This window comes from Olea europaea, chromosome 16, assembly GCF_002742605.1.
Source record: "Olea europaea var. sylvestris chromosome 16, O_europaea_v1, whole genome shotgun sequence".
In the NCBI taxonomy this organism is placed as follows: Eukaryota; Viridiplantae; Streptophyta; class Magnoliopsida; order Lamiales; family Oleaceae; genus Olea; species Olea europaea.
In genome coordinates, this window is record NC_036252.1 from 14154735 (window position 1) to 14170282 (window position 15548).

The 15548-nt window shown below is 33.6% G+C and overlaps 2 protein-coding genes across 3 annotated transcripts; one reads left to right on the top strand and one right to left on the bottom strand.

Annotated features, from left to right (window-relative positions):
- Positions 1-602: 602 nt before the first annotated feature.
- Positions 603-4703, bottom strand: LOC111412201 (SH3 domain-containing protein 3-like). 2 transcript variants are annotated; one of them, XM_023043014.1, is made up of 11 exons: positions 4477-4703; positions 4210-4332; positions 3614-3683; positions 3345-3490; positions 2549-2650; positions 2255-2430; positions 2003-2024; positions 1847-1909; positions 1680-1769; positions 1295-1369; positions 603-917 (listed from the first exon to the last, which is right to left on the bottom strand). In XM_023043014.1, exons 1-11 carry the CDS (start codon positions 4534-4536, stop codon positions 798-800), a joined length of 1047 nt encoding a protein of 348 aa, XP_022898782.1. In that variant the 5' UTR covers positions 4537-4703; the 3' UTR covers positions 603-797. The 2 variants fall into 2 exon arrangements, with proteins under 2 accessions (XP_022898782.1, XP_022898783.1); XM_023043015.1 differs by lacking the exon at positions 2255-2430 and having other exon boundaries at positions 2003-2200.
- A 2720-nt stretch (positions 4704-7423) lies between these two features.
- Positions 7424-9271, top strand: LOC111412664. Its single transcript, XM_023043592.1, has 4 exons — positions 7424-7523; positions 7641-7926; positions 8038-8286; positions 8434-9271. Exons 1-4 carry the CDS (start codon positions 7424-7426, stop codon positions 9269-9271), a joined length of 1473 nt encoding a protein of 490 aa, XP_022899360.1.
- The last annotated feature ends 6277 nt before the right edge of the window (positions 9272-15548 follow it).

Below are 15548 nucleotides of genomic sequence, written 5' to 3' on the forward strand. Positions count from 1 at the left end.
ACGAGAAGCAAATAATGGCAGGATTATTTGTTGTATGAAACAAAAATCACGTGTTACCAAATTAATTTTGACATACACAATAGATGATTACACGTCAAAAAAATTACTACCTTCATTAAATTTTGAAGAATTAACCTTTTGTGCTGATAACGTATTATGAAGAGAGAGAGAGAGAGAAAAAAAAGATAAAAATCAATAGATTTGTTTGTGTTTTATTAGGAATAAAAGACCTATATTTATACGAAAGAATTAAGGATACAACGATAATAATTTCCAAGACTGAAAGGGTACAATTGTCATTTATTAATAAACTTATCATTTATAACATTATGAATAAAAATTGAAGCTCCCTACGTACAATAATCATTCAATAATTAACATTTAATTTACAACATAAAATACTTTATTTTTATTTTTATTTTAAATAAAATCTCTTTTAAGAATTTTTAATCCAAAATTTTACTTTTTTGAAACTAAATTACAAGTGTGTAGCTAAACTAGGATTCTGTTTTTACTTTTTTATTGACCATGATAAATGGATCACATTACATCTATTCCTAATGGCCCAAGTGAGACAAAATTTAGGCTTACGGCCCGGAGTATTATGCCAATACCACAAAGGAAACCATGGATTTAAACGTGTTCTCAAATACATTGCAGAACTGAACCAACATATCAATCTCATAATATACATTTGTATAAGTGCATTTTTAAATGAGAGGGTGAACTGCCAAACAAATTGAAAAAGATTTGGAATATTTGAAATATTGAGCACCGGCCGAGCACGAGGGCATGGTTCAATAGACATCAGCAGCTGTATAATTTGTGGGAATTCTTTGGCGTTTCTCGACATATGCAGTTGGGAACCAACCTGCTCGGCCTTTGCATTCTCCTTCCGACCATCCGGACGGATTCACCTGAATAAGGCATAAATATATTATAAAATACTGTACAGCAAACCAGGGAATGTCATGACTAATACAAAAAAGCATTGTAAAACAATTGCCATCATGTATATGTAGCGAGACAAGTATTTAAGAAAGCCGTTAAATGGATGTGTTGCTGATAAATATAGCTATTTAGATGTTTAACTCAGACAAAAGACCAACCAATCTATAAGAATCTCGAGATTGGGACATTGAACGCTGAATGGAAGACATATTGTGCATTCAAGCGGATTCTAAAGTTGAGGTTATGACCATAGAACTAAATATGATAAGCGGAGGTATACACACTCATGCATATGGAAAAAATAAATAAAATAAAATTCAGCACGGGAAAAATATTTATCAACCTTACGAACAACGATATAATCTCCTACTGCCAAGCTCAGTTCCTTCTCTGATGCAGCATCAAAAGGATGCGTTGCCTGCAAATTGTATACACGTGTTATCAGTGAATCACGGGAAAGCAAGGATTTGCCCCCATCAAATACACTGTTAAGGCACCACAAGAAGACCTTCATGCACTAGATAACATGGTATGCTGAAATATTATGCTACCCTAATAACCAGTGTATGTGTCGTACAAAAACTGTTGTGAATAGGAAATAAAATTCAGACAAATTACAGCCATGTGTAATCTATTTGCTTTTTCTTTCAAGAACCAGCATTACCCTTGTATGGAGTTTTCGTGCTTTAAAAAACTATAAAATATGCAGAAGTGAAACTTGAACATACCTCAGCGAGAAAGTACTTCGTCTTCTCCGAAGAGTGATTGAGAGGAGTTACGGGTGGAGCAGCCTCCTTCCGTTGTTTGTCCGAGACAATCTACACAAAATTGCTGACTACCACATTAAACACCATAAAAACAGATCTTTTCGGAAAATATACAGATAACCACAGACCTCAGCTTCAATATTACCAAGAATGGTAGCTACTCTCTCATGATATATCCTTTCACCTTCAACCTATACAGAAAAAATAATTTAAACACATGGCATTCACGAGATCACAGGAAAAAAATATTGAGTATCAATATTAAGAGAACCTGCAATACATACCATAGCAACGAGTCTCTGAAATGTAAGCCTCTGCTGCTGTGATTCTACAGCAGCCAATGCAGCCGCTGCTTCTTTACCAAGTACTGCCATGTTGGCTTTCAGTTCGTGCATTCTAGATTCTGCTGCATGCAGCTTTGCTACATTTTCTGGTATAGGCGATTCCCTTACCCGTGCTTGTCTTCTAGAAATTTCTACTGCCTATGCATGTAGTTTGGTTAGTTAAATTATGGCGTTACATTGAGTCTCTGAAATGTAAGCCTCTGCTGCTGTGATTCTACAGCAGCCAATGCAGCCGCTGCTTCTTTACCAAGTACTGCCATGTTGGCTTTCAGTTCGTGCATTCTAGATTCTGCTGCATGCAGCTTTGCTACATTTTCTGGTATAGGCGATTCCCTTACCCGTGCTTGTCTTCTAGAAATTTCTACTGCCTATGCATGTAGTTTGGTTAGTTAAATTATGGCGTTACATTATAATGACTACAGAATAGGAGATGATTTACATATGTTCAGGCCCAAAGCAAACTTTCTGATTCTCACTACTGATTACCTGTGCCTCTGCGTCTTGTCTCATTTTACTGTAACGTTGAGCAAGATGACGAGCATCTTCGAGAGGAGAACCACCCATCATTGCCCTCAGGGGTTCTAACACCTAAAATGGCATGTTTGGAAATTATCAAATTTAACTAGTCAAATAGAAAAAATTTCAAAAACCCAACGATGTCGACTGTTAAACCATTCCCAAAAAGGACATGCGGTGCTGCATCAAACAACAATCAATAGTATGTTCATACATCAAATATCATTACAGAGGGTTAATGATTAAAAGGGAAAAAATCTTTCAAGAATTGCATATCATGAGAATTAAAATACAAATGGACCATGACACAGCGTTCTCAGGAGCAAAACCAATTTATGGATGTAACCACATAAAATTGCCTGCGTGCAAATGAGATCATTTTCCACGATATCTACTGTGTAAATTTTAATCGCCATCCCATAATTAGTCTGCTTGAAGCTTTTTGCTCAATGTTTCTATACTTCAGTCTTGCAATGTTAGTATCCGCCCCAAACAACTGAGAATTTTTAAACCTAAACTAAACTATGTAAATTGACTAATTTCATTCAAGTATTACGAAATCGTGTACAGGCAAGCTCAACATAGATATTACTAAATTGTGTAACTCAAAAATATAAAATACAAAAATAAGTAAGTAATGGTAATCAGATGTACAAGCAACAATGTCACCTGTATACCAATCCACATTGCCTGAAATAAATTCCTCAATTAAAATATTCCTCAATCATGGTCTATGAACATGTTATAAAAGAACTATACAACCGACCTGGTTAAACAACTGTTTGTTCAGATCTTCTTGTTCCTTCTCCACATGTTTACGTGCCTCACCGTATATGGCCGCAGCTTTAGATAGAATCTGATCATGGGCATTTTCAACCCCATATTTGGAACAATCTTCTGATAACTTTGTTCCTGAATAGCATAACACTATTGAGCATTAACATAAATGTACATGATGAGCACTTTACAAAGATAATATCCTGCCAACAATTTAAAGGCTCATGTAAGTTAACATCAGAAATTATCTACACTCACCGGCTTCTATGTGTTTATACCCTACAGCACTGAATGCTTCAGCTGCTTTAACAAGATCTTTCTGAAAATCCTGCATAAGGAAATATGAAGCTCATAAGTACCTGAAATTATCTTTCGTCGATGATTATCACCAGGCTTGAAAGATTTATAACAAAATTAAGATTGTATTAACATATTAGAAAAGGAAGCTTGAACAAAAATCATTAACTTCAACAATCACTACATCACCCTTTAATATCTCAAACATTTATATACAAGACTGCATAACCTTAGAACAGAAATATTATTAGAGTAAGTGTCGGACACCTGTTGTGTCGTGTCAGATACTTACACTAGTTTTAACTCAAAGTAATTATAATATAACTAATAGGTAGTCTTAATCGAAAGATTTCAACAAGAAAAAAATAATAATAATAAATGTAAAACTAAAGTTGTACTATACGAGTGAAAAATTTTACAAAATTTTATTAATGTGGCATCATAGAATATCAAAAAGATGCTTTAAATAATATGTGCACGCGTGTAGCAGCTGAAGTGGATCAAACAACACTTCAAGGAAATTATACATTCATAGATAACAGTAGTAAAATAGTTACCCTTCCAGAGCGAGTAGACCGGTACAATTTCTCCAACTGTTGATGCGTTTGCATCTCAATCTCATCAATAACCATAACCTCCGAGCTTTCATAGCCGCTCGCACTGAATTGTTTGATTACAGCCTAGAATTCACACAGCCCACATCAAGAATAACTCAAAAAATCGAAAATTCATAAAAAATTATAGGTTATTGTATATTATAATTTACTCCATAATTCAAATCTATAAGTAAAAATGTAGAAGGTAGAAGGAATGGGAAACGGGACCTGTTGTTGTTTGGCGACTTGTTCTCTCAGTTTACTGGCTTGCTTCCTCAAAGCATCCATTGCTCTATGTCTTTTAACGGCAACAACGATTTTTCGATGTACAGGTATTGGAAAAACTTTGTTTCGATCTAGACCACGTTGTTTGTCAGATCTCAACAATTGCAGGGTTTACTCAGTTCAATGCCACAGCTCGCTGAAATTTCCTCCTATCCCCGACAAATATGCGACTTTGATAAATAACGGAAGCGCGAATTCTAGAAACGTGGATGTATGAAAAGGCGACATTGGTCCAAATTGGAGAAAAAGGCAAAAACGAAAAGCGATTGTCCCGAAAACAAGAACTTAAAATGGTACATTGCTCGTCTCTTTTACAGGCTGGCTTTTACCTGGATAGCAGTGTCATATGTCTCGTTTTGACAATTTTATGAACGGTTTATAAATCCTATAATAAACTAAATAAAAATTCATTGTTCACACTTTCATCTAATGTAAAATGACGTCTTTCGTGTGGAAAATGTGCAAAACGATGTCATTTTGTATTGGGATAAATCGAGAAGTGATGAAACCCTACCTCATTTCCCGTCTCTCTTGGCCGAACATTCTCACGTTTCTTCTCTTTTGTGGTGGGAGAGTGATGAAAACCCTAAGTCATTTGACAAATGCAGGTTTATTGCGCTTATTCGGACCATTAAACTTAGATATTTGCGAGTTTTATTAGTGATTTATTACTTAATTTTCTTATTTTTATTTTGTAGGTGAAAACTCAAGATAAAACGATGAATTGAAGGAATTTATGCAGAAACGAGCTAAAAATGAAAGCAAACAAAGAAGAGGACCAAAGACGCCGCCAAAAGAAGATTAAAAAAAAAAATTCAGCAGCGCCCATCCCAAACAAAAAAACAGAAACTGTGGCGCCCAGGCTCCAATCGGGCCATTTTTAATTATTTTCAAAGTTCCAGGGACCAATGCTGCAATTTCCTTTAAATTTTAGGTTAAAACATTCAACCAAACACAAAATTTTTCATTCTTGAACTTGAGAGGCAGCTAGTTCTTCTTCTTCATCTTCTTCTTATTTTCTTTCTTTTTTTTCCTATTTCCTTTCACCTTTATTTTTCTAAGATATTTTGGGGAAGATTGGAACATGGAAATGGTGTATTAGCTTGGAGAAGATGACTCATTGATATTGAAGGATTTTCAATCATTTCTCTCTTTATTAATAAGTTTTCCTTTTCACTTTTTCCATCAATGTTTTGTAAGAAATTGTTAATTATTTGTGGATATTTCATGGGTAATTAATTATATTTTGTGATTGGGGATTATTTCAAACCCGAGTTATGATTTTTAATTAATTTGTGCTTTATAATTCTCTTGATTAATTTGTTTAATTCATTGTGTTAAATGTCTCTTTTGTTCTTCTTGATTGTTTAGGTGTACAATTAAATGGTTAAATTGTTTCGATAATGCTATTTTGGAATTAGTAGTACGTAATAGCTATTGATTCTAAAACTTAATAGCAATTACATTTCGATAGATTATGAAGAATTTTCAATTGAATGTATGTGGATTAACACTTAAGTTTGTAAACCGAGCTTGCGAGTTTACCCTTAATTCAATTCATCTCTTTTGTCGTAATACGTTTGTTAAATTAAATTTAGAGAACTTGTTCTAGGTTGTTTAATGAATAGGGTTGAGTAAAGAGCTTGTTTTATTCAACTAGCATGTAAGAAGATATTGAGGTAATTGAACTTGTAATTATTCTCGAATTGTTTTTAATCTTGAAAACGAAAATATATTGTTGTAATTGATATGAAAATCATTCTCGTGGTGACGAAATATCCCCCAATCACATTTTCTCGCATTCAATCAAGAACCGCTTTGTTTATTTCAGATTTCAAGTTTTTTTTAGTTTAAATTTATCGCTTTCCTTAGTTCAACAAACCAAACTCCCCCATTTAATCTATTTCGTCTATTAATATTAATTTTACTTTTTAGTGCACAATTGACATAATTGAATCAATCCTCTGCGGGAAATAGCCCTTACTTGCCATATTACTATTCAAAACGACACATTTAAGTTAAGTAAGGAAAACTAATTGGAACGTGATATGCAACATATCAATTTTGGCGTCATGTCGCCGGAGATTGTTCTATCAAATTGTTAATTGCAATATTTTTCTTTTTGTTGTTTTTCTATTTATTTATTTATTTATTTATTTTCTTTGTCATTTAGGTTGTGAATGAGCAAAAGCCTATAACACACTACAACCTAAGATCAAGAAAAGAAGCCGACACATCGAAAAGTGGAGAAGACATTTCTCCAACTAGACATCTAAGGCAATTGAGCATTGAATCCTCAAGTGACTCCGAACACATAGAGCCCGAAATGGCGGATGCAAATCGGACCTTAAACGAACTTGTAGCTCCAACTTTTGTTCAACAACATCTATGCATTCAATATCCTCAAGTGGAGGTGAGATTTGAACTAAAGTCTGGGATGATTCATCTACTTCCCACATTTCATGGATTCGCCGGAGATGATCCAAACAAGCATTTGAAGGAGTTTCATGTGGTTTGCTCAAGCATGAAACCTACGGGTATATCGGAAGAGCAAGTGAAATTACAGGCATTCTCTTTTTCTCTTGCAGACATTGCTAAGGAATGGCTATATTATTTGTCGGCCGGTCTTGTTACCACGTGGAATGAAATGCAAAAACTCTTCTTAGAGAGGTATTTCCCAGCTTCAAAGGCTACAAACATCAGAAAAGAAATCTGTAGCATTTGGCAATATCAAGGGGAAAATCTCTATGAATATTGGGAGAGATTCAAAAGGCTATGTGCTAGTTGCCCAAACCACCAAATCAGTGAGCAATTACTTCTACAATACTTCTATGAATGATTGCTCTTGATGGAGAGAAGTATGATTAATGCTGCCAGTGGATGAGCTTTAATGGATAAAACACCGGCAGTTGCTAGGAATTTGATAGCCAACGTGGCCGCAAACTCACAACAATTTGGTAGTAGAGAAGTGACACCAGTTAAACAAGCAAGTGAGGTAGGGGCAACCTCTCAAATTGAATGACAATTAGTTAGTCTTACATTTGTGCAACAAATGGCACTTTGGACAATGCAACAAACAAAAGAGTGAAGGAATTGTTCTATTGTAGGACATCCTACCTATGCATGCCCGACACTACAAGAAAGAGCCTCAGAGCAAGCGAATGCCGTTGGGGGATTTTCAATGCAACAAGGACATAGATATGATCCATATGCTAACATTTTTAATCTTAGATTGAGAGATCATCCTAATCTTAGTTACGGAGGAAATCATTTCATAGCTCCACAATCACAGTTTAATCATTCCTGGGGTTCAATCAACAAAGGCAACCACAACACTTTCAACCTCGTCAACAAACTTCATCTCAAAGTTCAGAGATATCTCTTGAAGATATGGTGAAGTCCTTAGCTTCTAGTACAATGCACTTTCAACAAGAGACAAAAACCTCAATTAAGAATTTGGAGACACAAGTGAGTCAATTGGCCAACACGATGGGTAAATTGGAGGCTCAAGGATCAGGAAAAACTCCGTTCTCAAGCAATCAACTCGACAGAAAATGCCAATGCTGTGACACTAAGAAGCGGAAAAATTTTGGAAGAGGCACCAAGGAAAGTGAAAGATCAAGTTGAGGAGTCAACGCAAGAGAAGAACTTAGCATGTGAGAAAGATGAAGCTAAGACTCCAACCTCGGGATCTAAGGTAGATTCTAAAAGTCCTATTCCTATTTACGTTCTCTCCCCTCCATTTCCTGGCAGGTTTGCAAAGTCCAAAAGGGATTAACATGAGAAGGAAATTTTGGAGACTTTTCGCAAGGTTCAAGTGAACATACCACTTTTGGATGCCATTCATCAAGTGCCACGTTATGCAAAGTTTCTCAAGGAATTGTGCACAAACAAGCATAGATTGAAAGGTAATGAAGTGGTGAGCGTAGAAGAAAATGTCTCGGAGGTCTTGCAAAAGAAACTTCCACCAAAATGTAAGGATCCAGGAACGTTTACCATCCCTTACATTATTGGTAATACTAGGTTTGAAAAAGCAATGCTAGATTTAAGAGCATTTATTAATGTCATGCCATATTCTATTTATGCTTCTTTAAATTTGGGATCACTTAAGGAAATCGGTGTTATTATTCAATTTGTTGATAGATCTAATGCATTTTCAAAGGGTGTGTTAGAGGATGTTTTGGTGAAGGTAAATCAAGTGATTTTTCCAACAGATTTCTATGTTTTTGACATGCAAGATGAATCAACATCTTTGATGCCACCATTTCTCTTGGGAAGACCATTTATGAGGACTGCACGTACAAAGATAGATGTACATGACAGTACTTTGACAATGGAGTTTGATGGCGAGATTATTCACTTCAATATCTTTGAAACAATGAGGTATCCTAGTGATGTTTATGCTTGTTTTTCAATAGATATAATGGATTCATTTGTGCAAAAAAAATTCAATTTATCAAATGAAGATGCATTGGACACCACTTTGATTAAAAGAATTGATGTTGATAATCTTATCGGGTTGAGAAAGAATCTACAACCGTGTAAGGATATTGTTAAAACTGTGGCATCACTTGAGTCACTATCGAGTATTCCACCAAGGTATAATCTCTCCTATATTACTCTTCCGATATCTAAAGAGAAACTTTTACCTTCGGTGATGCAGGCCCCCACCTTGGAACTCAAACATTTTCCCCAGCATTTGAAGTATGTTTGGGAGAGGGGGAAACAATACCGGTGATCATAATAAAGAACCTCACAACACCTATTTTTGTTTTTGTGAACTTTTGTCGCCAATGGTCCCCAACCATCATCACAGCCATCACCGTCAACACCACTAGGGGAGTATTTGAACCTTTTGCGCTTCCTATTTCTTTTTGCTTTTACATTGAGGACAATGTACAATTTAAGTTTGGGATTGAGGAGGTGGTATGTGCTAAATTTTTTGTGGAATTTTGTGGTTTATGCTAATTTTGTTCTCACTAAAAACTTAAAAATTCGGGTTAAACACTTGTTTTTATGCTTATTTGTGTAGTTTGATAGTTTTGTCAATTGCATTTTGAGTATTGCATTGCATTGATTTATGAATTGGGAACATGAATGCTAAGTGTTGTTTATTTTCATCCACTTATTCCATGATTAACTCTTTATTGAGCACTTGGGTCATTAGATTCATCACATGCACTTGTTGGTTGCACTTGTAGGTTGTTAACGAACTTAAATGACCATGCTCTTAGAAATTCTTCAATTACTCAACCAATGAAAGGATAAGTTTGGGGGTGTTGAACCGGTGAAAGAAATTATTTAGAATTGTATTAATTTCCGACTCAATGATTGATTTTATGGAATGTTCTTAGACTTCAAATGAAAGTTAGATGTTGTTTTTCATCTATTGATATTATAAAAAACAAAAACAAAAAAAATCTGTAGAAAAAAGTTGTCTACCCTAAGGAGTGTGAGTCAGCATTGAGTAATCTGACCCTATGCATCACCAATGTGTAGGAGACGATCTACGAATGAAGAAGGCTACCCTTAGGGACTAGAGCGAGAGCTACCTACATTGGAAAAAGAAAGAAAAATAAAAGGGATGCTATAAGCATCTAGGGGTGATTTTGTTGAAGAATTGATGGATTGTGAGTAATTTGCCTAACATAAATTGTGGTCTAAGCACTCAAGATTTTTGGTGAATTAATACATGTCTAGATGATCTATTTTTTCGGTTCAAACCAACCAAATTTGAGAGGGAAAGATTGAGTGATTTGAGGGCAACCTTAAGTTTTTGATACCTTGGGTTAGAGTGAAAATATCAAGTTTGGAGGAGTGTGCATCTCACGAGTGAGAAAGAACAGTTTGACCATTGAGAGTTGGGAAAATCATCAACTTGTGCATTGTGATGAATTGGAATGACCACACACACACACGAGTCAAGCATGGTGTAAGTTTAAAAGTGTTTGCTGTAGCATTTTTGTAAACATTTCATAAGTTATTTGCACAATGTAAGAATTGTAGCAAAGTGGCAAAATATCGAACAATTAGAGTGTTTGTTATTATTATAGTATTATTGTTTGGTTTTAACTTGTGTGTTTGTATGCTTGTTTGTATTGCTTTGTTCAAGGACTAAGAAAAATTTAAGTTTGGGGTGTGATAAATGCGAGTTTATTGCGCTTATTCGGACCATTAAACTAAGATATTTGCGAATTTTATTAGTGATTTATTACATAATTTTCTTATTTTTATTTTGTAGGTGAAAACTCGAGATAAAAAGATGAATTGAAGGAATTTATGCGAGAAACGAGTTAAAGATGAAGACAAACAAAGGAGACGACCAAAGACGCCGTCGAAAGCAAAAATAAAAAATAAAAAAAATCAACGAGCTGGGCGCCCCGAACAAAAAAACAGAAATTGTAGCGCCCAGGCTCCACTCGGGTCGTTTTTAATTATTTTCAAAGTTCCAGGGACCAATGCTGCAATTTCCTTTAGGTTTTAGGTTAAAACATTCAACTAAACACAAGATTTTTTTATTCTTGAACTTGAGAGGTAGCTGGTTCTTCTTCTTCTTGTTTTCTTTCTTTTTTTTCCTATTTCCTTTCACATTTATTTTTCTAAGATATTTGGGGGAAGATTGAAATATGGAGATAGTGCATTAGCTTGGAGAAGATGACCCATTGATATTGAAGGATTTTCAACTATTTCTCTATTTATCAATAAGTTTTTCTTTTCATTTTTTCCATCAATGTTTTGTAAAAAATTGTTAGTTATTTGTGGATATTTCATGGGTAACTAATTATATTTTGTGATTGGGGATTATTTCAAACTCGAGTTATGATTTTCAATTAATTTGTGCTTTATAATTCTCTTGATTAATGTTTTTAATCCATTGTGTTAAATGTTTCTTTTATTCTTCTTGATTGTTTAGGTGTACAACTAAATGGTTAAATTGTTTCGATAATGCTATCTTGGAATTAGTAGTACATAATAGCTATTGATTCTAAAACCTAGTAGCAATTATATTTCGATAGATTATGAAAAATTTTCAATTGAATGTATGTGGATTAACACTTAAGTTTGAAAACCGAGCTTGTGAGTTTACCCTTAATTCAATTCATTTCTTTTGTCGTAATGCGTTTGTTAAATTAAATTTAGAGAGCTTGATCTAGGTTGTTTAATGAATATGGTTGAGTAAAGTGCTTGTTTTATTCGACTAACATGTAAGAAGAGTTGAGGTAATTGAGCTTCTAATTATTCTCGAATTGTTGTTAATCTTGAGTACGAAAATCTATTGTTGTAATTGACATGAAAATCATTCTCGTGGTGATGAAATATCCCCTAATCACATTTTCTCGCATTCAATCAAGAACCACTTTGTTTATTTCAGATTTCAAGTTTTTTTTAGTTTAAATTTATCGCTTTCCTTAGTTCAACAAACCAAACTCCCCCATTTAATCTATTTCGTCTATTATTATTAATTTTACTTTTTAGTGCGCAATTGACATAATTGAATCAATCTTTTGAGGGAAATGACCCTTACTTGTCATATCACTATTTTAAAACAATACATTTAAGTTAAATAAGGAAAATTAATTGGAACGTGATATGCAACGTATCATCATTTCTCTTCATTCTTTGGCTAATTATTTCCCATTCTTCTTTTGTTGCTTGAAATTCTAGCCGACATCTCATTCTCTTTCAAGCTACGATCTTTAGGTGAAGAGAAATGTTTGGGGTTCGAAAATTTGAATATTGGCAGCTAGTCATGATGGTCATCGAAAAATTATATGCTGCTCTTTAACTTCATTTCTTTTTAACTTGTATCTTTCTTTACTTTCATATATGAAACATAATTTTACATTCGCGTTCTCCACCTAATTCTAAATTTCATTATTGATTGATTTGTCACTCAATTTGTAGTATGTACCTGGATACTTCGCTCGATTATATCTACCAAAATTTGTCCACAATGTTCTAATTCATAATTCTTCGTATCACAATTGGTCCATACGTACAAATTTAAGAAGAAATGGTGATATACGATGTCTCATTGTAGGTTGGACAAACTATGCTAAAGAGAAACAAATTCAAATAGGTGACGCACGCATATTTGAACTTTTGAATAATGAACTGCCAATGTTCATGGTGTTCGAAGTGTGCCTTGCAGATGGAACTTTGATTCCTACATGAATTGTACAATTTTAGTTACACCTTTCATGTGTACTTAATATTAAAAGTGAATTTTCTTCTCCTACGTATGAACACTTCATAACTAAGTCTTAGGATTTAAATTCGAATTTGTTCATATTATTTTTCCTTTCAGTTTGCTCCATTGTGTGGTTCACTTTTATTCAAGTATATTATTTAGTTACTTATATTTATATCCCTTTTATATACACTAAGTTCATAGATTGAATTTAATCCAAGAGGTCATTAAATAAATTGGATTTTAGCACTTCCAATTAACATGTATAACAAAATCCTATGGGCCTGTTCGGTAGTGATTTTGAGAATTGATTTTTTGACCAATAAGAAGAAAAGCGAGGGCCACCTGTGAGTGAAGAAGTAAAAAATGATGCTGGAATAGTGAAATAATAGTCAAAAAATCAATTTTTTGAAATGAAAATCCACTCCCAAACGGAGCCTATATTTGGATTTCAACCAATGCTATGTCATCACCATTCGAAAACAGGGATCCTTCCAACTGGAACTATTTTGTGTAAGTATTTGAAAAACTTGCACTTTTGTGTATTTTGCATTTTCCTTCATATATGCTCTTAATGCTTTCTCAACAATTTCAACGGGTGGTTGTTAGTATATATGAAGAATTCTTTGTCCCAACTTGGATCTCTTATTCTTCTCTTGCCATTTGTACCTTTGGCTTCCTAAACTTTACTTTCATCCAACTAAGAAGGTTCGTCCTTCGTTTAATCCTTGCTCTATTGTGTACTTGTTCTTCTCTGCATATTTAAGGTATATTATTATTTTTGCACTTCCATTTAGTTCATCATGCTATAAGTAATTTCCTATTTAATTATGCAAAAATTAAACTAACTTTAGTAAAGCACGCTTCAATTAATTAAGCCTATAACCCTTGAATTATCGTCCGATGTGTTATTTTTTCCTTTTTTCTTCTTTTTTAAATTTTCTTTAATATTATTTTACATGTATAATTCGCTCTAAATTTGTTTCCCTTTAAATTTAGTTGTATTATATATGTTATCCTGTTAAAGCTATTTCATGTCAAGAAAAAATGATTATTCATCAAACATGAGTGTGGCACATACACTGCCTCTTTAAAATGCATCAATAAACAATAAAAAAGATTATACTAAATCATAAAATTTACGGTATGCATGAGTGCAATTTTAGAAGTATACCCATTATGAAACTACCATGTTTATTTTATTTACTTTCTTTAAATGATGCAACACAAATTGATCTTTTGAGAAATTTACGGATAAATTTTAGAGGGTGAGAAAGAGAGAAATTTCAACTAAAATATTTTCACTAATATTTTTATTTGTTCTTCACTTTATTCTGCAGGTACCACAAAACTTTAATATTCACGTTGATAATTGAGTCTCTTCCAAAGCAGTCATCACTAAATTTAGAAAGAAATATCCCTTAATCCCACCAATACCATAGTTTAAAAGGGTAATCAAATATCTTTATAGAAAAGCTCTCCTTTTTTTGTCACTAGAAGATGAAGAATATAGAGCACAAACTATAGAAAACTTTTCTATTAAGACATTTAATTACCCTTTTAAACTATGATATGATTTTGAGAGACTTCTTTCTAAATTCGATGACGACTACTTTGGAAGAGGCTCAAACTCCACTCCAAAAAAGATTCAACATTGATAGGTAATTTTTTAACTAACATTTACTACCATATGTTAGTCTACTCACCGAGACACCCTCATAGTGCCATGAGTATTATACCTTGAGGTTATTGATCTATTCCCACTTAGGCAATTCTTGTTGGGCATTTACTTAATCATGTACAACGGGAAATAAAATAGATTTCAATTCCCACAAATGATCTCATTTGTGTTTTGATAGAAACTGTACATTTCTTTGATTCTACAAATTCTTTTGTTGTTCATTCGTTCCAACAATTTTGTTTTGTCACTCACAACTTTTCAATTGTCCAGCCTCCGATGGAATTCCACACAGGAAACAAAATTGAGAAAGAATCAGGATTTACTTTTTTTGTGCAAGCAAGAAAAATGAAAATTCTCTACAATTATAAATCCCACCTACTTATTTATAAAAGCTCAAACGGACTTGGCCCATCTCCTAACCCAGTCCAATATTTAATTAACACATTTAATTAAATTCGGTTCATGAATTAATTAATACAATTAATTAATTCAAGCTTATTAATAAGTGACCCAATTAATTAATTTATCCAACACTTGTTAAATTAATTAATTGGTAAAAATACAATTTTCTAGTTCTCCTTTTGTGTGCGACACATCAGATTCCTAATCACAATACTTAACGATGTGAATTATTATTTTGATCTAATCAAAATCGATAAATTAAAACGCACTTTTAATTTATCATCAATTCACATTTGCCGTCCCAGATTAACATCTAATAATGTATCAGGGCAATATATGTGACAGAAAATATCAAGTGGTATGATAAAACAAAACTTGTTTGTTTACCATGAAATTATAATCACCTCGTCAATATGATCCGATCAATTATGAGATATGGATAAGTGTCAATTTCAATTATCGATCATATTTTTCATTCTACTATTAAATCAATTTAAGTAGAAAACTCATTTTCAACTTATGAATACACTTTGACCAATGATTTCGTTATCAATTTAACTGAATGAAATATAGATCATAATCTCTTACTATCTAAAAGTAATGAATCCCCTATTAATCATGCATATGATTCTTGATATACCCGAACGATATTGTATTAGCAGCCCTTGGCAGAGTAACATCCAACATCACCAAAGTATAGCTGTCCTCATACAAGGTACCATGATGACCTCAAGTTAAAGG